The following is a 22188-nucleotide window of genomic DNA, read 5'->3' as shown; positions in this document are numbered from 1 at the left end:
CCATTCTCATCGACGGGGCTGTGGTAGAGCAGCTTGAGAGCTTCAAATTCTTTGGTGTCCACATCACCAACAAATTATCATGGACCAAACACACCAAGACAGTCGTGAAGAGGGCACAACAATGCTTATTCCCCATGAGGAGACTGAAAAGATTTAGCATGGGTCCTCAGATCCTCAAAATGTTATAAAGCTGCACCATCGAGAGCATCCTGACTGGTTGCATCCCCGCATGGTATGGCAACTGCTCGGCCTCCGACGCAAGGCGCTACAGAGGCTAGTGCGTACGGCCCAGTACATCACTGGCGCCAAGCTTCCTGCCATCCAGGACCTCTGTACCAGGCAGTGTCGGAGGAAGGCCCTAAAAATTAGCAAAGACTCCAGCCACCCTAGTCATATACTGTTCTCTCTGGTACCGCACGGCAAGCGGTACTGGAGCGCCAAGTCTAGGTCCAAAAGGCTTCTTAACAGCTTCTACCCCCAAGCCATAAGAAAGCTGAACAGCTAATCAAATGGCTACCTGGACTATTTGCATTGACGCCACCCTACTCCACTTTTTTGAAGCTGCTGTTACTCACAGTTTATTATCTATTATGTATGCATAGTCACTTTACCCCTACCTACATGTACATATTACCTCAATTCCCTCGACTAACCTGTACCCCCGCACATTGATTCGGTACTGGTACCCCCTGTATATAGCCTTGTTATTGTTATTTTATTGTTGCTCTTTTATTTTTTACTGAAGTTTATTTATTAAAAACATTTTCTTAACTCTTATTTTTTTTTAAACTGCATTGTTGGTTAAGGGCTTGTAAGTAAGCATTTCACGGTAAGGTCTACACCTGTTGTATTCGGCGCATGTGACAAATAAAATGATTTGATTCAACGGCCCTTATAGCAATTGCACTTTCACCACAGTCAAAAAAATGTCAAAATAAATAATTTGCCCGTGAAAGATCCGTCATAGTAATCAGAGAGGAATGGAAATAGTTGTCAACGTTTAAATAGGCTAACGGCGAATGTCTGTTGAATGTCTGATATAAAATCTACTTTACCTCGGTAAATGCAGGGGTGTCTCATTTTGCCCCGGGGGACGCATTCAGTCTTCAATGAGGTCCGGAGGGCCGCATTGAGAATTGGTTATATTTCTTCGTCAAAATCTATCCATATATATAAAAAAATTCAATGCTACCTGACTGTCTAGCTTTCATTTGGGTGATTATTAGCGAGCTGGACATAGTCAAGAAACTGTAGGTCCATTATCATTTCTACACAGTTAAAAAAAAAAAAAAAAAAAAAAACCCTGGTGTAACCTAATGTAGCAAGCATAAAAAGACACCTGAGCGGAGTCCCCACATTGGTTGAAAATCTGTGTCTTTGAAAACCGGAAACATCCGCTTTCTACCGACCCTGTGGAAAGTACACAGAGTGCTATGTTACAGATCATAACTATGTTGTTAGCTTGATTTTCTTAAGGGGCTTTGAAATGGTTATAGCCGAGCGGTTTTGATTTCATGACCTAGTAGCCATGAAACGGGTTTCCCAATGTCGATATCAGACATGGGATCAATTGGGTTGTCTCGGGTTTTATACAGGACTATAGGGACCGAGGACAAGACAGGGTGTGTCATGAATGTTTTGATAGAGCTTCCGTTCATACATACATACACCAGATGCATAAATAGACACAAACACACATATGCATAAACAAAGACACACATACACACCCAACCACCCACAAACCTCACCCCCTTTAAAGTGAGACAGGGGCAATAAAAGCACATTTTGCTGAGTCTCCCACTGGCTGAGAAACCAGGAAGAGAGGAATTGGCATTCGTTGGCTGGGTGTCAGCTGAGAGACCACAGTGGAGTGTGCATCCCAAACGGCACCCTGTTCCCTATAAAGTGCACTACTTAAGTAGACAGAGGCAATACAAACTTAAGTGCACTATATAAGGAATAGCGTGCCATTTGGGACATACTTTGAGAGTTGGGACCGATGAACTCTGAAGTTTTGCATCCCAAAAGAATAAAAACAGGGGAGGCCGAAATCTCGAAAAGACTAAACATCCACATTCTCTGCTTATACCCCAAATAATCTCCAAATCCTGAAGAAAACTCACTAGTGTCTGACTCCATTTTGTAGAAGTAGGCTATCCCTCTCCTCCCAATGACAACGTTTGTGTAATTTGTATAATTGTAAACTTGCGGGAACGAGCCCTGAATGCTGATTGGCTGACAGTCGTGGTATATCAGACTTCATACCACGGGATGACAAAACATTTCTTGTTACTGCTCTAATTACATTGGAAACCAGTTTAGAATAGCAATAAGGCACCTCGGGGGTTTGCGGTATATGGCCAATATACCACGGCTAATGGCTGTATCCAGGCACGCCGCATTGCCCCTAAGAACAGCCCTTAGCCGTGGTATATTGGCCATATACCACAACCCTTTGTGCCTTATTGCTTAAATAAAAACACACAAATGCTACTTTCCCATTTTTCAACCGCAGCGTAATAGGTAGAGACAAATCTCGAAGTCAAGTGGGAGGAAAAAGCTTGCTTGTTTTTTCCATTTGGAGTGATTCCTCTATAAATGCATTTGCAAGTGTCTCATGCTGTTTATTTAGGTGAAAGACAGGCTTGTTCCCACGCAGGTTAGGGCTGTGTACAGGCCTTTTAAACTCTCTCACGGGTCTGCTGAGACTGTTCGTGCATGTGTGAGAGAGGACAGGGATGGTCGAGCCTTGGACAAAGTCGTCATTGTTTGACACTCAACAGCAAATGCGGCTCACCCGGCATGTCGTCTAGTCAACACCCGCCGACTTACGCCACCAGACAGACCCTTTGCCTCAGAAAGCAATGGAAAACACACCAAAGACCAATTTCTGTTTTTGTACAAAATATTTTAATAAATATTACTTTCCAAAACAAAACAAAGACTTGCCAGGAACAACTGCCCCCCCCCCCAAATACTTTAATTCTCAAGTTAACAGACTAAAGTGAAATGTACACAAATACTTTCTCTTATGTCATGATCTTAAGGGCAAACGAAAAATTCAATTTAAAGTTTACAGCCTTGTGGTCTCTGATCTAGAAAGGCTGTGTGGCACATGACAGTTCTACAGTGTTCTTATTGGACCTCCTCTCTTCAAGTATCTCATTGGTCGAGTTCGTTTTGCATGGCCTGGGGACCCGAGTTTGCACATTGCAGACCATTCCCACCCAGGGCACGCAAAACCAATTCCACCATATATTAGAGTTCATTACCATATATGCAAATAAGATGCAAAGTAATCACAAATACATCAAAAACAGCTAAATTTTTTCCAAAGTATCTAGGAATATAATTTTTTCCTGTCCTTGTTCTTGACACGTTATTTTATGCTGTACATGCAAACGTCAAGCTAACAAAAAAAAGTTCTGTTCCCTTAAAAGTATTTAATTGGCAAGCAATGAGTCTGCCACATTTAGTTGTTTCAAATGACGCTGCAGCAGCAATATCATCCTCCATGTTATTTTGTCCTTTCCCCTGCCATCCCACTTACATTTAAGTACTTACAAAAGAGTCCTGGCAAAACTACCATAGAAATGGTTTCAAACAGACATCGTACAAAAACATGTTTTTTGTATTTTTTTGGGGGACAAAAATGCCCATCCAAATTGTTAAAAAATAAACTATTCTTTCAAGAACACTTTTGGCATTTATGAAACAAACTGGGAGGTCCAAAAGTATTTGGACAGTGAAACATTTTGTTGTTTTGGTTCTGTACTCCAGCACTTTAGATTTGAAATTATACAATGACTGAGGTTAAATTACAGACTGTCAGCTTTAATTTGAGGGTATTTCCATCCATTAATGTGGATGCTACCATGATTACAGAAAATCATGAATGAATCGTGAAAAACTGAGTGAGAAAGTTTGAGGCACAAACATCATACCCTCCCAAAAGATGCTATTCTCCCATTATTGGTAATGGTGAAAGGTCTTTATTCCTCCAACTTTCTCACTCATTATTCATTCAGGATTATCTGTAATCATAGTAGCATCCACATTAAATGTAGTGTTCAGAAACATTCTATTCTTATTTACAATAAAAGTGACACCGAAATGACATTACATTAACATTTAATTCATTTAGCAGACGTTCTTAACCAGAGCGACTTACAGTAGTGAGTGCATACATTTTCGTACTATTTTGTACTGGTCCACCCATGGGAATCGAAACCACAACTCTGGCATTGCAAGCACCATACTCTGAGCCACATGGGACATTATTTATCACTCAATTCTATTGGGCACAAAATCTGAAACAAACAGAAACTGTAACCGCATCCAACAAGTTTGTAGCGTCACAACCTTGATGTAGCCATTGCGTGGTAGGAATATCGGATCAAATACTAAACTTTTAACTACTTTAATACACATAAGTGGATTTGTCCAAATGCTTTTGGTTCCTTGAAAAATGGGTAGACCATGTTCATAAAGTGGTAATTTTTAACATCGATGAAAATATCCTCAAATTAAAGCTGACCGACCATTTGCACTTTAACCTCAGTCATTGTATCATTTCAAATCCAAAGTACAAAACAAAAATATTCAATGTCCAAATACTTTGACCTGACTGTATATATTGAAACAATATTTTCAAAAATAAGTTGTAAGCTTACAAAGCTGTCAAACCTTCAAATCTAAACAATGCATATAAATAAAAGGAATGATATTTTAAGGATCTTGATTATTAAGTTAATAAATCAAATATAAACAATGATTAATAAAAAAAAAATATTTACAGATCTATACAACATTCTACATTGACACAAATTCTTCATATTGGCAGCAACTGCTGACAGACTCAACCTGCCCCAAACAAAAATAAATAATATTTTTTGATGGTTGCTGTGGTATGGTGATGCGGAAGCGCGTACAAATACAAAACCAGTTATGAGGCTAAACCCACATTAATATTCATCGTACACAAGACTACTGGGAAAAAGCTTGCAAGCAGCTTACCGAACAACGTAGAGACGTTCTTACATGTACATCGATATCACCATTTACAGAAGTGCCGCCTCGAAGTTAACTGGTTTTGCAAAAGACTGCAAGCAAACGCAGCACCCGGAAATCCAGCCAAACCACAACCAACCGTTATTGCCAGTGTGAGCCAGCTTGTCGAAACATAAATTAAACACATGGAAATTTGTCTTCTTTGTGAAGGGTAAATCACAACTTTTTGATTCAAAAATATGACAACAGTGTCAACAACTTTGGAGCGCCCCTCAGTTGACCTTTCAACAATGATAAACCGGTTGAAGTGGTCGGGCCAAGGTCGCCAAGCTGTGCGCTATACAATGAATTCCATTCGGTTTAAGCTCTGCGTCGACTCCAAGTCTCTGTTATCCTGTTTGTTAGTCCAGTTGGGGTGTTTGCCAGCCGTGCTGAGTGGCTGTGGGCTCCGCTCCTCCCGGTCCACTAGAGTATACGGCGTCTGCCTGGGGAACCTAGCCTTCTGAAGCCTCTTCTCAGACTCCTCGTCATCCGAATGGTGGCTACCCACATCTGAGTTGTTTGTTCTAATTTTGGCGTTGATAAGAGAGTTCTTGTCCTCGTAGTGATAGTGGTTGGGGTGTTCTTTAACTGGGGGTAGGCCGTTGGTCGGACCGTGTTTATCGATGGGGTTCTTGATCTGGTTGAGCTGCTCACGCACGTTGTTGACTGCGTTGTTGGTGTCTTCGGCGGTCGTCGCAGGGGACGTCGACTGGGTGTTGACACCCGTGTGGGTGCTGGGCTTCCGGCGCCGCTTGAGGCACCAGATAAACGCAGAGGCCACAGCCAGGAGCCAGATGACGATGACTACGGACACCAGCAGGGGGACCAAGTAGTCCGCTGGAAGGAGAAAGGGGAGGGAGGGAAGGCGTCAGTTATCGAAGACTATAACAAACGAGGGAGACTCGGATATCAAAAACTATACTCCAAGCAGAAGTTGACAGCAGCAGCAATGTGATATTCTCCCTCTTCCCATTAACAATTTTAAACTGCAAAATTCCCCAAATCCTTCAACCAGGATTTCTGGAAAACGTTCAGGAATTTTTAAAACCTAGGTACATACAACCATCCCACCACTAGTGAAGGTCAATGTCTTTGCAAAAACAAAATGGCTGCCTGTGCTCTCACCATTGGGGTTGTGGCTCTGCCTCCTCTGGACACGGACTTCAACGATGGCTGTGATGATAGTGCTGTTGCCGTTTCGCTTGCTGACCAGGTCTATGAATTTGTCCGTGATCTCCTTGATAGGGGCCTTGCCTCTTCTGGGGTCCTCCGTTGACTAAAAAATAAATACTAATTGAGTTCTAAGTTCTTCGTACAAGCAAAATAACTATGTAAACTAACTTTCCTACATCGCATTAAAATAATTGAGTATACTGTGAGAACAGGACAAATTAATCATTATGCGAATGTAGTTATTCTTAGGATAAGAGTGTCTGCTAAATGACTAATGTTTCAAAATGGCCATTTGCTTGTTCTTGATAATCATGGAATTGAGAGCAAGATTTGAGCCAAAAAGGTACTTACGATGGCTACATTGATCTCGTTGTTGGCGGTGGCCGATGGCTCGCATGTCATGGACACGGAGTACTCCGACGAGAGGTTCCTCACCACATACAGACTCCTTAGCTCACTGCAGATGTGCTCAACAGTCAAGCCCTGCCACACACACAGACAGGTCAAAAGGTTCAATGTATAAGTTCACAAGTATCAAAATCAGTTTATCCAAAACTGCATACTGCTCCTAGTCTTACCAAGGTATAAGAAATACTGCCAAACTGGATGTGACAATGTTTTGCCATTGGCTAAAGTGACTTCCTAGTTTAAGTTTGAATAAATGTTTCAATGATGTGGCTTGCACCAACTCACCTGTGGCATGGTGTCCTTGTTGAAGGTGAAGGTGACGTTGGCACAGTTGCTCTCAGGGTGGCACTTTGCGTGGGGCGGGAGACTGTGGGAGGCCGACCAGCACTCGCCCTGGCTGGGGCATGGCTTGACGAAACAGCGCTCGTCCCGGACGGGCACACATGTCTGACCAACTGGGCACTCGCCACCGCTGTGACTTTTACTGTGGACCCGGCAGGATTTGGGACCGCACCAGATCTGGAGGGAGACAGGAATATGGTTAACTGTGGTCAGTGGTGGTGATAATTTGTGGTCATTAATTGCATAGTTAGCTCACATTACAATGGGTATTTAATATGGTACAAAGAAAAAAAGCTTGTCATAAAACCTGTGGTTTCGTACCTTTGTACAGGTGACCTTCCCATTGTGGCACTGGCAGGTGTTGCAATCGTCATCCCATTTGGTCCCGTCCACAGCCACCAGATTGTTGACAACACAGGGTCTCCCAGTAACTGCAAAGCAAGAGGCGGCCATTTTAGTCTCTCGTCAAGATTGAACCTGAAACATTTGCTATAGATGCCCAAAATCATAGATGTATTGTGTTTTATTCAGGTTGACTGTTTACACCTACATTAACTCTTGTTAAGACTTATGTTCTTGTGATGTTATGGTAATAAAGCTATTGTACCATGCACTTATACATTGTTTATCTGATGTCCTGTTTATAGTTAGGTAAACAGCACCTAAAGAGCTATAGCACAAGGAACAAAAATTCAGACCAAGTTTCTGACTAAAATACAGTCCATTGTCATGGCAGAATCCCAACAGGGATGATTATGATGGAAAATGTATTTATTGAAGAAAGTATGAGCCTAGGCTCCAAAGGAACACATGAAGGGTAGCGGTCTTACCTTCTTGGCATCTGGGGCCGGCCCTCCCTGGTGGACACAGGCAGCGGTAGCCGTTGATCTCGTCTACGCAGGTGGAGCCGAACGCGCAGGGCGACGACTGGCACTCGTTGATGTCTGAGGGGACAAGATTGGCAACTGTTAGGGTACTAGTCCATTTCTGTCACTTCATCTGTTCATCAATCTATATGCATCGATCCATCTATCCTACTGACTAACTGATGTCTTGGAACCATTTTGCTTAGACTGATATTTCCCAGAGCCACAGACCAAACTGTGCTAACTACAAACACATACATATATACACACACACATATATATATTTTTTTTACCTTTATTTAACTAGGCAAGTCAGTTAAGAACAAATTCTTATTTTCAATGACAGCCTAGGAACAGTGGGTTAGCTGCCTTGTTCAGGGGCAAAATGACAGATTTTTTTTATTTTTTTTACCGTGTCAGCTCAGGGATTCGATCATGCAACCTTCCGGTTACTAGTCCAACGCTCTAACCACTAGGCTACCTGCAACCCCAAACTATGCTATCAAACTAGGCTAATTATACTACTTTGTAACTTCATTCCAAGAAAACAAATGCATTCAAAACTATACCCTAGTTTCATTCCTAGTCCTTGGTGCTAGTTAACAGTTGGACTAACTCTGGGTAGTCAAGTTACCATTGGGAATGAGTGCAGGTGATCAACTTCTCCATCTGAGCTCTCTTTAACTGGATCAAAGGGCTAACCGCAGAGTGAACTTATCTTGCCAATTTATAAGCCTCATCCTCCATTGTGTTGTCCTACAAGCATCACCAAATCCAAAAGACTTAAACCCGATTTAGCCCCAACTTAACTCTGACTTTTGTCACAGCTTAAGAATAGTGAGGGGGAAAAAAAGAATAGTGAGGGGGATGGGGGGTGCAAAGGGTTAATACTCACTAATCCTGCAGTCTGGTCCGGCGAATCCCGCGGCACACTCACACCGGTACCAGTTATCTCCATCCACACAGGTTCCACTGTTATAGCTGCAGAGAAAAGGATAGATAGAGAGAGGTCAGGGGTCATAGCTCTTAACCAATAAAAAAAAAAAGTACTAAATGGATGGGAAATATAATTCCATGTCTTAGAAAGTATCTAAATAAGCATCACTCAGAATTCTCTATTCAATTATTTCACCACAAAAATAGTTTCTTCGGATACATTTATATTATTCTTAAAAAAAATGGCGTTGGGTAGAGGAGGAAGTGGAACAAGGTAAAATGTTTGATTGTGAAGTCTTGAGCAAACAAGGTTACGTGAGTTGTTTGTGGCTCTGTTGACGCGGAGTGTATATGCGAGTCTGTGTGCGTACTATCAGCAGCAGGACATTCCTACGGGCAGATATGTTTACTGGGCCTAATTTGGCTTGGGATTGACTTACCAAGGGTGGGGATTGCAGTCGTTGGAATCTGTAAAATTTGAAATAAAAAGAAAGCTGGGTTAGACACAGAGTGCATGTCAGAATACTAACTCAATATGAATTTGTGGCTAGCTGAGAGTCCACATACCATTAATCTAAGAAATAAAACCAAAAAAGTATATGTTTTTCCTATAGTTAAGATTTAACTTGATACATTCATTACATAAAAGGACGAAGGCCAAACTGTACTTATCTACTATGGCAGTGAATATTACACTGTCAAGTTATGAACAACTAATAGTGCACAAGACTATAATTCTCTACTAAAGATGTATTAGCTACCCCAGTCACTGGGACAAGTGAGGACACACACACAAACTCTGGGGTCACTCACTTTGGTTGCAGGTCAGGCCCTCCCAGCCCTCTTTGCAGACGCAGGTGAAAGAGTCTCCACTGACTACACAGGTGCCTCCGTTCTCACAAGGGCTAGGCAGACAGCTGCTGTTCTTAGCTGGAGAAGCAAACACAACCTTTAGCCATCCTGTTAGCCACCCAATGCTACATGGGCAAACACAACCTTTAGCCTACCTGCTAACTAGCAAATGCTACATGGGCAAAAGCAACCTTTGGCCTAGTTTTGGACCAAGCCTTCAGCTATACCACCAGTTAACAGAGGCAGCTACCTCAGAAACCACAGTTTATCAATTGAAAATCTAAACTAACTGTTTTGTCAGACTCAAAATGTATATTTTTAGGAATTTAAAAAATGGGGGCATTGCATTACTGTCATATGTTGAGGGAAAACCAAATCATAGTGGTTGTGGTGAATGCTCAGTTGGAATAGCATTAGCTGCAATAATTTAGCACTGGTGGCTACGCTACATACCTATATTACAGGTGGCACCCTCCCATCCCGCGGCACACATGCATTTGAAGGTGTCCCCTTCATCGTAGCACGTTCCGCCATTGTTGCACGTAGCCTCGTCACACTGGCTCTCCTCTGGAAGCGAAAAATACTACATGTTAGTAACTGTTCATAGTCAATGTCAGGAAACCATTACATCCCACCCACACGCATACTTCACACCACAACACACTTCACATGGCCGCCCCAGGGCGAAAATAACAAAAAGTGTGCGATACTGTAGTAAGGGGGGCTTACTTGAGTGACATGTCTTGCCCTTCCATCCGTTCTTACATTCACAGTAGAAGTCGTTCACCAGGTCCCGGCACGTGCCGCGGTTGCGACAGGGGTTGGTGTTGCAGTCGTCAATGTCTGAGGAGACAAACATGAAATTACAAAAATAAAAATAAAAACTGCCTGTTCGGCATCTTCAAGGCCATTTTAGTCCTTGGCGGGCTGTCTAAACGCACCCCCCCCCCTCCCCGGGGTCGCATAAGTCAAATTTTCAGGATGGAAAAACGCTTTAAGTGTACAATTCAATGACTAAAACCAGATGTAAAGTATGTAGAAAATATATATATATATATATATATATATATTTTTTTTTTTTTCCATAACATGATCTTTGTTAATTCTCAAAATCACCAAAATAAAAGCTAGACAGTCCGGGAGAAAATAAAATTCCCAAAAGAATGAACTTAGCAGTATTTATTTTGTTATTATGTTTGAGCAAAAGAACACAATGGAAAAATGCCTAGAATTCCAGGAAATAAGCTTTAAAAACTGCAACAACAAAAAAGAATCTCTGCTCCATGGAGAAATGTGTAGAATGGCAGGAAATTGGCTTAAAAATGCAAAAATGTCTCTACAGTGACAAGATGGGGACATCTACAATTTTCTCTAAAATGTAGCCGCGCCGACGGCCGACCGCGCTCATTGCCACCCCCAACACCTAATCCCTTTCTTGATCCAGAAAAGTTTCAATATGGGCCTAATGATCATCCATATCCCCAGTCACTTGAAGGCTTGAAACAGTTGGGAGAACATTATGTGGTAGCACTTTCTGTATGTTGCCTATGCATTAGGAATGCAATATGGAAAAGTTATGGTTAGCCTACCATGCGTTATAATGCTGATAACTCTTCAATATCAAGAAGCAAGTCAGATAAAAAAAAAAAGTCAGTGCACTGTTCCACCTGCATGTAATGCATAAGCACATGTATAGACTTGTGTACCACTGTATGAATACTTTTCAAATAATACAAACAAAAGAACCATTCACTTTTTGAACACTTGTACTACGTTGTGGGGTGACAGGCAACTAAATAACTTGTATATAACTTCAATAACAATGTATTGTCCACCGGTGGTTCAAAGAAAGTGAAAGCCATTATTCATATAAAACAAATATGACAACATAAGAGCATTGTTGTCATAATGTACTTACTGGTGTCACAGTTGGGTCCCTCCCAGCCCTCGGCACAGATGCACTGGTACAGGCTGACTTTGTCAATACACGTTCCCCCGTTCTGACACGGGCCGCTTTCACAGTCATTTATATCTGAGAGTGAGTGAAAGAGGGGGAAAAAAATAAGCAAAAGTCTGAGAAAATAAACAATATCAAGCCATGTAATCAAGGTGTGCACCATGAAATCCCTTCAAGGACTTATTTACCATTTCCAATTACAATTTTGTGAACAACTCGCATTGTTTCCACATACAAGAGGCCTTGCGGTTTCCCCTAGTGTCCCATTTATTTTGACTGTCGTCTCCAGTCAAGTAACCTTCCACCAAAAGCCCTTCCCAAAACTCCTTCTGTCACCCAAAACCACAACAGAGAGCTTGGTGTTGGGTGTGTGTGCGTGTGCGTGGGAGAGACAAGGCCAGGCAAGAATAGGCAGACTTCCTGGCTTAAGAAAATGAGAGTTAGGAGTGGGAAGGCATGGAGCCCCCCCTCATTTAACAACTTCCCCACCCCCTGACAGGCTAGCGAAGGCTGGGCAGGGTCATTAATCAAGGCCTGTGTCAGAGACAGCATAGGCCTCGCCTGGGGCCTCCATTAGATAACCCAGTGACTGGCAGGGCCAGGGCTAGCCCATCTGACCTCTCTGAGCTAGGGAGCCAGCGGCTAAAAACAGCCATCCATCAAACAGGGAGCTAATAATTATCATCAAGGGGGTCACCACTCTCCCCTGAAAGAACTGGTGGTGAGAACAAAGTCGCCGGGTTTGGAGGGAGCGAGAGCACGCTTTGAACCCAAGGATGCATGTGTCGTGACGGAGAGATATCGTCAAGCAACAGGAAAGATCGTTATAACGGGGAGGGAGATTCTTGTGGTGTATTCATGGTCGGAAACAAAACAGGGTTTGTAAAGAAGATCCGCTTCTCAAGGGCCCATCCCCGTCCTCTACCACCCCTGCAATAACATTCCCTCTCCACCTCACAATTCTGCCACATTTCCCCCTCTATCCATGCCTCCATCACACCCCCAAACATTGACCCCTTAATTCACACATTAGCCATCCATCATCTATCCAAGGCTCCATCCATCCAACTCCCTAGCCATCCTCCATTCATCTACCGTTCTTCACTCCTTGTTGGAACTGGGGGAAGTCACTTACTCTCATGGCAGTATGTCCCGGTGAAGCCCTCCTGGCACTCGCAGCTGAACTGGCCACCAGCCTGGCTCCGGCAGCGCCCGTGGGGCCCGCACACATTGGACGAAATCAGACGCACGCCCCCAGGGGTGCTGTTGGATGCCACGGCAACCGTGCAGCTGTCAATCACTGAGGGAGAGAGAAAGGGCGAGGTTAGGACAGTGTGCATATATGGCAATAACATAAATGTTGATATCCATTGCACAGAACTGACGTTACCACACATCGTAAAAACCTTCAAACGCTTTGGGTGCTACAGCTCCCAGTAAATAAATATTCAACAGATACAACATATGCCAAGGCCCTCCTAATTTCTTCAATCTGTGGTGTGTATAGATAAAAGTAGTTAAACTAAGTACAAGGGTATAATCCCTTATCAGACTGTCGTAATTACGCTCAAAAATGCGCACAGACACACGCACGCCACAGAGCGAGAAAATTAAGGGAGTCTATTGAGGATTTAGCAGGAAGAACACACACAGAGCACTTCACAGTTTGCCAGATTTTTCTGAGGCGTTTTGGAGAGACGAACAAAGTCTAGTAGGGAGGAGAGGAACATTTTAAGAAGCTGAGGCAATTTGTCAGAAGCAGGAGGGCGGCGTGGGGGGGGTGTTCTTGAAGGGAGTGTCTTGTCAAAAAAAGTAGTCTGGCAGCAGTAGCGACTCAAAAACATGAAACCAAACCTTAACCCTTCCCATGGTAACGAGGCCCTGGGGGACCGGCGGAGAACGGGTTAGTGCCGTGCGGGCTTGCTAACCCTAGGTCTTCACACACAATAGTGTGACACACACCCAGCACAATGGCCTTGAGTTAGCGGATTAGATTACAGACTCCGCGGGCTAAAAAGCCCCCCTCTCAGATTTACAATTGGTTATAAAAAAAGCAAAGGGAGACAAGTGACCTCAAATTTTTGGGGTTAGCTTTCATTAGCCAAGCTAGCCGACACTGGCTAGGCTAACACTGAAAACCAACAGACTTCTACAGCACTGTAAAGACTGCACAAGGCTAAATCAAAACGCTAATATGAACCTTTGCATGGTGTGGTACGACAGTGGTCCTTCAAATGGGAACAGTTCTTGCCCTCGTAGTCTTCGGGACATTTGCAGAAGTAATCGGTAGCCAGGTTGAAACACTGGGCCCTGTTTTGACATGGGCTCGGCATGCAGTAGTCGATATCCAACTGAGAAGGCAAGAACAAAAACAAAGATTGGTTTAGACACAAGTCATGTAAAGTAATACCTGCCATTTTACCTTATCCATAATAACCCATTGTGGACTTCACCACGGAAACCTGCTAAAGAACCATAAACAAACACTAAGCGGTGGGGAGGAGGTGGCGGGAAAAGAGAAGACAGACTTAGCCCAGACGGAAGGTTCACAAGTGTTAACAAGCGCGACAAAGCTCCGGTTTAGAGTTGCAAAGAAAAACGATCGCAGAGAGAAACGCAGGTGCGTTTATAGTGGGGGGAACGAAAGGTAGCACAAAATTAAAAAAAAAAAATTAGGAGGGAAACAATTGAAGAGGAGGATATCAATGAAAACATATCATGGTGAGGAGATTCACGCAGGAGAGGGTGGTAGTCAAGGAAAGTTGGCCCTAACCACCGATCTAGGATCAGATTACCAATCTAGGATCAGATCCTAAAGTTAAACCATTAAAAAAAGGTATGGGGAAATATGGTATCTGACCGTGGATCAGTGGTTTGAGGTGACTGCAACTTACTCTGGATTTACTCAAGATAAGTTGGCCCTAACACCATATCTAGGATCAGCTTATACTACCTCCAATTCTAACCATAAACCATTACAAGGAAGAGCAATATCTGCTCCTGGATCAGTGTCGTGGTTTAAGGTGACTTGGACCAACTCTGGGTGGGCTCTGGGCACAGTGAGGGGGGTGTGGTGCCAATCTCTGCTCACCTGACAGAAGTTGCCAGAGAAACCAGGCAGGCACAGGCACTGGAAGCCATTGACGTCGTCTTTGCAACGGCCGCCGTTCAAGCACGGGCCACTGGCGCACTCGTCTACGTCCTTCTCGCAGTGCTCGCCGCCGAAGCCCGACGGACAAAAGCAACGGTACCCATTCACCATGTCCTAGGGAGGGGAGGAAAACAAAAGAAAGGGAAAAAAAATACAGAGAGAACAGGGTGTTGGGGGTGAGTGTGGGAGGTACGGAACAGGGCGGTGAGGAAAACAAGCCATTGTGAAAGGGTTGGAAAAGAATTAAGCAAGATTTATTTTTCCTGGCAGGGGACGAGAATGTTTATGGTAATCTGATCTATTGTAGTCATGAAGACCTTCCGCCTATTCCCTCCCTCCCTCCCTCCGTCCGTCCCTCCCTCCCTCCCTCCCCTCCTACACAAGCATTCATGTCTTTCTGCCCCTCTCTTTGTTAGCATTGCCCGAGCAACTCTGTCATGCCTGTGTTCTGAAAGCATGTCTCAGCAGTTTGCCATTTTTAAATCCGCCATAAAGGAAAAAGGGGGAGAAAGAGGGGAAGGGCGAGAGAAAGAAGGCAAAAAACAACTCCAATATGCCAGGAAGTGTCCGGAATATGTATATAGACCAGGACATTACGGAAAAATAAGAAAACATCTGTGTCCCTAATGGAACCCTATTCCCCATGATAGGGTTCTGGTCAAAAGTAGTGCACTATATAGGGAATAAGATGCCATTTGGGAGAAACCCAATAAACATACCTTGCATTTCCCCCCATTTTGACACTGGTCCTGGCAGTCATTGATATCTGCGGAAACAATGTAACAATCGAATAAATAATAATTTTTAAAAAATGTATACAATTTGAGCTCCGCCGAGGCGAGGCCTTGATAAGGCTTTCTTGTCAAGATTTCCGACAAGCTTCCTCAAGATAACCCTTGTTCGAGAACGAGTGGGGAGGGAAAAAAAGGTGCGATTCATGCGGGCCTCGTGCACTGGGGCTTCACACAATTGTTTGAGCCCCCATGTTATCTGCACATTATCGTCTGCCCGGCTGTGCAAGCAGACAATGACTTGAGATAAAAAAAAAAATAAAAAAAAAAAGTGGATTCTTTTTTTCTTTGTCATCCATTTTCAGACTGACCACTCCAGAACTACTTGTCCAGTTTCAGAGAAACACCGTACCAGCCTCAGTCCTAGCCTTCATTCTCGTGAACTCACTTCCAAAACCGGCCCTACAACAGTTACTCAAAGTTGCTACTGGCAATTGACAGTGCCATTTCTTCATTTTAGAACAGGGGTGTGCAACTTTGGACTCTCGAGATTGAATGGCAGGGTGAGCAGGTTTTTTTTCCTACCACAGGCAACAACACACTTCAACTAATCATGCTTTCAATTGCCAACCATGATTAGATGATTAGCTGAATTACCCATGTTAGCGCTGTGCTGGAACAAAAGCCTGCATCCCCCGCTGCTCCCTGGAACCAGACTTGCCCACCCCTGCATTAGAACAAGTGACAGGCCTTTTCATTGAAAACACTCACTGGTGTCGCAGTTCTGGCCCGTCCAACCGGGGAGGCACTCGCAGAAGTACCCTCCAATCAGGTTGCGGCAGGAGTTGGCATTCAGGCAGGGGTTGCCTTCGCACTCATTGGCGTCTGAAATGCATAAAAACAAACAGGTCAGAAAGACAGAGAAAAATAAACATTTCATTCCTTCATTCCTGTAAAAGGGGATTGGGATGAGATTGCGAGGGGTCGGCAGCCATAGGAATAGCTCATTTAAATGGTTTCCCCCCCCCGTCACCCACCCATTGACTTGGGGATGCCTATTCTAGAAATTATATTTCTATGGTCTTTTCTGGTGGTCTGCTGTGGTTTGCATTCAAACCGCGTCGGGGCCTGTCCCCATGGCAAAAGGCAATTGGGGACAAACAAATATGCCGGGGGGGTGAAGGGTAGTGGATCAAGGCAGCAGTGAAGAGTTAGTGGCACCCATTTTCTTGCTCCTCACACTAAGAAGGGGTGAGGGAGAGGAGGCGTAAGAGAAGACAAGGGTGAGAAGGAGTGGGGGGGGGGTAGTTAGAGAATTAAGGCAGAAGTGAATAGAGTTAGTGGCACCCATCCCCTCGCTCCTCATTCTAAGCCCTTTAAAACACACTGCCATTCCTCAAAGGATGATCCCCCGGCTTAGGAAACCCCACTTTATCCCTGCCCTGAGGATTCCCAAAAGCAGCCATGGAATGGAATGCCGAAGGAATTTTTCCCCATTACGGCATGCCCGCTTCCAAATATTCACACTAGAGCGCCATCAAAAGTCAAGGGTGGTATGATGAAGAGGAATTTGCACTTAGAAGCTTTTCTAAAGGTCAGTTTTGAGATTTCACCCCCTAATGGATAAGGTTCAGATTTGGAGAGTGTAAGCTGGTTCTAGATCTGTGCGCTAAGGACATCCTCTAATTGTAGCAAGGTGGTTAAAAGTTGCCCTCAACCACAGATCTAGGAAACTAACTTTAACCATTAGAGAGAGGAGATATTTGACCCTGTACCAACTCCATAGTGGGCATAGAGATCAATACCCTCTCTATGGTAGTAGGTTATAGGATATATAGGTGGTAGTGGGATAGAGGACTAGGCTGTTGTGAGATAGAAGGTAGAGGTTTGTAGGATTTACGAGTACTCAGTCGTTTCTGTGTCAAAAGGGATACAATAGGAGTTGGGTTTTGTGGGATATAGGTATACGTTTTTTTTTAGGATAGAGGATGACAGCGAACTAGGTGGTTGTAGATAGAGGTGCAGGGGTTTGTGGGATATATATATATTTTTTTAGGGGGGTAAATAGAGGATGAATGAGAGCTCAGTGGCTGTATGATAGGGTGACCGTATGATAGAGGTGGTGCAGGGTGTTACGGGATAGAGGACTGACTGACCAATGAGGCAGGTCTTGCCGCTCCACTGGGAGGGACAGGTGCACTTGAAGCCGTTGACCTGGTCCTGGCAGGTGCCCCCGTGGCCACAGGGGTTGGGGAAACACTCGTCCACATCTGGAGGGAGGAAACAAGTGTGTTAGGACTATACGTGGAATGACAAATCAGAAGTCCATGACTATGGCTAGGTCTCTAGTGCTTGAAAGGCTGATGGTGTCTTGATGACCCAAAATAATAATTATTTATTTATTTTTTAAATGTCCCCGCCGTCATTGACTTTTCCAAAATAAAGTCTATAGAACACACTGTGGTTGTTATAATCTTAACCCCTATTAATAATCACAAACAGAACTGGAGTTAGAACCCGTTTATTGGAGGGTATGCCATGTTTGTATGCCCCCCCCCGTTGCGCCTCTTTCTCCCGATAGTAGGGCTTGCTCCCCTCCTCCACTCGACAGTTGGGAGGCGCCGTGCCTAGTTGATAATCTGCCTGATAATTGCTTCGAAACTGAACTATACGGAAACTCATTTCACACATAAGAGCTGAAGAAAATAAAAGTGAATGATGATGTAGGAGAATGGGCTGATGAGCGAGGGGAAGCGAACTATGCAATCACCAGTTTGTGAATGAAGAACAGAGCTGGCCATTCTATTCTATTCATCTATTCAAATGATAATCTCAAAAACGGTTGCGGAGAGAAATGTCAACACGGACAATTTCTTCACGTCACCGTCATTGGCGAACAAGTTGCTGGCAAAGAAAACAAGTTTGGTTGGCACCATGAACAAAGCGAGGAGGGAGCTTAATATCATGCCGTCTGGTTCGCTTAATATAAGGATTTAAAAAAAAATGTATAGCATTTACTTGTACTTTTGATACTTAAGTATACTTTGATACTTTTACACTAGTAGCATTTTACTGGGTGACTTTAACTTGAGTAATTTTCTATTAAAAAAAGGTATCTTTACTTTTACTCAAGTATAACAATTGGGTATTTTTTCTACCACTGTGCGCGTCGCCATAAATAAAATCAACTTACACAATGCATTAGGCTCTTCTGTATCACACGTGTTGTTTTTCCTATGAGAAAAAGATCCTAATGTTTTCTACTTTATTCTATTCCATAGGTTGTTGTGGATTTTTGGGATCAAATGGCACAGCTGTACACAGTGAAAGGAGGAACTTGCCGCTGGCCTGTCATTGTGTTCTACAACCCGCTTGACTTGGCTGCCGTCAACACACACACACACACGTTGTTTAAGCAGTGCATGAACCCCATGAGCAGGAGAGACTTCATCATGAGTCTAGCACACGGGCTACGCGAGTGACATGAGGGTCAAGGCAGCAGCAAAGATTCCACTAGAGGAATTGCGCAAGCCGAGGAGAAACTGCCAGGTGGGCAGATGCGCTCGCAACAAAACCCACGAAACCCGTTTTAGCTGCAAGCGACTTGTTTGTGCCAAGTGCTGCAAGCGGGCGACGGCAGTTTGTGATGACTGTTAGAGCAAGGGATAGCACCCAAATAAGATCCAACTGATGCCATTACGTGAAGATGAGCACCATACCGTAAGCGCGAGCGAGGCCGCAAATAATGTGTTCAATAACTGACCGTTTTTGACTGCCGCCATAAAATCGACACATTCATTATAATGCCATTATTGCTTTTGTGCTGATTTTCACTACTTCAAGCAGAAACTTCAAGCAGATTTTCACTACTTCAAGCAGATTTTCACTACTATCAAGCAGAAATGGCACTAATACTGATGTTTATGCAACTGATATTTTCTTCAATTGACCGGGCGTCTTCTTGGTTTAGGTATTTTAATTTGTCTTGTCGTTATAAAAAGAAGCAGTACGGTGTTCCAATGCACATGCTTTTTGTTTCATAGATTTAACAAAAGGCACTCTACAAATAAAATCGATTTTATACTTGAAATTCTGTGTTGTGTTCTCGTCCCACCCCAATTTTTTTTTCATGTTACCTAAGACCTTCATAAACAGCAACCCAATGATTATTTTTCCGATAGCATATATTACATTTATTTGACTGTTAGAATTTTGACGTCCAAAAGATGTCATTGGTACGAAGGGGCCAGGCTTTTCTAGTGCTAGAGGCCGGTGAATGTACAAGGGTAAACCCACTGAGTATAATATTGAATTCAAAAATCACCTAAACCTCAGGTATTACATACTATAATGTATTACTTACTGATGCTGCAGGAGGGGCCACTCCAGCCGAGGGCACACTGGCACTCGAAGCCCTGACTGGTCTCCACACAGCTCCCTCCGTTAAAACAGGGCTCCGACAGACAGGCATGCTCTGCTGTGGACCGAGAGACGGAGCGAAACGGAACGAGACAGAGAGAGAGAGAGGTAGATCGAGTGGGTAAAAGGGAGAGGGGAAAGGTAAAGAACAGAAGAAAAGGTAGATGAGAGAGAGAGGGAGAGGAGAGAGAGGGAGAGAGAGTTAAACTCCTAAACTGTTCTCACACTGCAGGAGGGTGGGGTGGGTTTTCCCCTCGCTGCTGTCGGTTCCCAGCGGCTCTCTGGCCCAGCTAGGCTACAGCCAGTGGAGTGGAAAGCCCCTTTGACCTCTCACTAACCAGCTCTGGACCACACCGCAAGACGAGGAGCGAGAGAGTGAGACAGACAAGGGAGGGAGAGATAGGGAAAGATAAAGGTGCTGAGTGCAAGAGAAATAAACAGAACAAGAGAAAGAATTACATTTCCTCACTGAGAAAAAGACAACCGGACAAAGAATAAAATACACAGAGAGAAAGCAAGAGACAGAAAGGCAGGGTCCATTCCCCCACTAGGCCTACTTTGTTAGAAAAAAAAACATCCCCTCTCCCATTTCACTTTCACTAGCCCCCCAGGGCCCTAGCCCTATAGTCTTAGCATTAACTCTAGCCAGCTAGCAGGAAATCGTCTGTCATGGCACACTGACCTGCAGAGCGACGCGCCATGACTTCCACCCGAACGCAAATCATTGTCCATCCCTCCACGGGAGGACGAGAGAAGACAGGAGGGAAGAGAATAGCAAACTCACAAGTCACGACGGATTCCTCCGCTCAAATCAATTAGTGCTCTGCATTCTTTGGCAGGCAGACTGACCCGCATCACAAATGGTACCCTAGTCACTATATAATGCACTACGTTTGACCAGAGCCCTATTGGCCCTGGTCAAAAGCAGTGCACTGAAAAGGGTGCCATTTGGGACTACCCCCGAGGGGGGAGGCGAGAGGGAGAAGACTGTTGATTGGTGTCAGCGGGCTAGGGGCAGGGGAGGAAGGGAGAGGGATAGAGGGAGGGAGAGGAGCACAGGAGGGGGGGTTTAATGTTGTTGGGTCTGGCTGGGAGAGAAAAAGAAAAGGAGAATTCAGGCTTGGTTGGAAGCTGGAATCCCCCTATTCTTTCCCTCATTCTCTCCCTCCCTCCTTCCTCCACTCCCTCCCTCCCTCGCTCTCAAGATGACCGGCAATAGTTTTCAAACCCTCGCTACAGAGGTGGCAACTGTCCCAGACAAACACAGAGCGGGCGTGTTTGACTGCCAGCGCCTACAGGGAGCTTCCTCCTCAATTAGCTGAGTCATGTCTCCATTGACCCCCATACAAAACGAGGGCCATCTACTTATCCTAATGACGGAATCCGACCCAACTTCATCGAAACGTCCACAACTCAAAAATAATGACATACGATCATTCCTATGATCAAAACTCAAACTTTATAGAAACCAACCTTGATTCAAACAAATGACACATTTAAACAACTTGAAGATGTGAGGTAACTGTTAGATTTGTTGATGAAGGTAGAATACAATCCACCCTCATTAGAAAGGTTAGCTCCGTTACTGGGTCTCCTCCCGTTCCCGTTTCCCTTGACGACGCCTTAATGAGGTCGTCACCTCCTGGCCGGAGTGACGCGGGAGACCGCCCTACGAACGGAACCTCCCTGGATGAGGTTAAGCACGGGGCTGACCCCCCCCCTGAACTATGACCCCTCGACTTCCCACCCCGTCTCACCACATGACTCGGATCTCACAGACCGGTCTTGGGAAAACAAATACCTTTTTCTCTCAGTCTTCACCACAAAATAAAAAAGATTGAGTGGGAGACAGGAGAGAGACAGAAAAAAATAAAAGTATTCTCCAGTGTAGTAGATCAGCTGCGCTTGAGTGTCCAAGACTGACTTCCCTCTGTTTTCTACTCCAATTTCACTCTCATAAGGAAGAAACATTGAGTGGAACCAGACCCTAGACACTACAAGAGACTTAAAAAACACACACACACACACACACACACACACACACGCACGTACACCCATGTGTGTGTGTGTGTGTCAGGCGACTCACCTTTTTCGCAGTTGACACCAGAGTAGCCGTCAGGACAGGCACAGTGGTACTTGTCAGGTCCAGTGTTGCTGCAGGTCCCCATGTTCAGACAGGGCTGGAGTGTACCACATGTGTTCAGGTCTGGAAGACAGGGAGGGAAAAGTGTGAGTGGGTGAGGGCACGCACCAGTTTATCAGCTGTATATCTACAGACCAAGGGGTATACTACAAAGCAGG

The 22188-nt window shown here is 44.3% G+C and overlaps 1 protein-coding gene across 2 annotated transcripts in view; it reads right to left on the bottom strand.

The window, feature by feature from the left end:
* Positions 1–2887: 2887 nt before the first annotated feature.
* Positions 2888–22188, bottom strand: part of LOC115208522 (protein jagged-1b) — a 31625-nt gene continuing 12324 nt past the window's right edge. Inside the window, exons 7-26 of one of the 2 annotated variants that reach the window (XM_029776650.1) lie at positions 21974–22093; positions 19832–19945; positions 17625–17738; positions 16240–16353; positions 15457–15503; positions 14678–14851; positions 13787–13937; positions 12722–12886; positions 11548–11661; positions 10359–10472; positions 10083–10196; positions 9591–9707; positions 9218–9245; positions 8737–8822; positions 7806–7919; positions 7297–7406; positions 6919–7152; positions 6577–6708; positions 6178–6328; positions 2888–5889 (exon numbers count right to left, since the gene is read on the bottom strand). In XM_029776650.1, coding sequence (XP_029632510.1) covers positions 5348–5889; positions 6178–6328; positions 6577–6708; positions 6919–7152; positions 7297–7406; positions 7806–7919; positions 8737–8822; positions 9218–9245; positions 9591–9707; positions 10083–10196; positions 10359–10472; positions 11548–11661; positions 12722–12886; positions 13787–13937; positions 14678–14851; positions 15457–15503; positions 16240–16353; positions 17625–17738; positions 19832–19945; positions 21974–22093 — 2855 coding nt within the window. In that variant the 3' untranslated portion in view covers positions 2888–5347. The remainder of the gene's footprint in view (positions 5890–6177; positions 6329–6576; positions 6709–6918; positions 7153–7296; positions 7407–7805; positions 7920–8736; positions 8823–9217; positions 9246–9590; positions 9708–10082; positions 10197–10358; positions 10473–11547; positions 11662–12721; positions 12887–13786; positions 13938–14677; positions 14852–15456; positions 15504–16239; positions 16354–17624; positions 17739–19831; positions 19946–21973; positions 22094–22188) is intronic. The other variant, XM_029776651.1, reaches the window with a different exon arrangement.

This window comes from Salmo trutta, chromosome 14 (assembly GCF_901001165.1).
Source record: "Salmo trutta chromosome 14, fSalTru1.1, whole genome shotgun sequence".
NCBI lineage: Eukaryota > Metazoa > Chordata > Actinopteri > Salmoniformes > Salmonidae > Salmo > Salmo trutta.
Note: the sequence above shows the minus strand (reverse complement) of the source record. Positions and strands in the feature narration are given on the sequence as shown.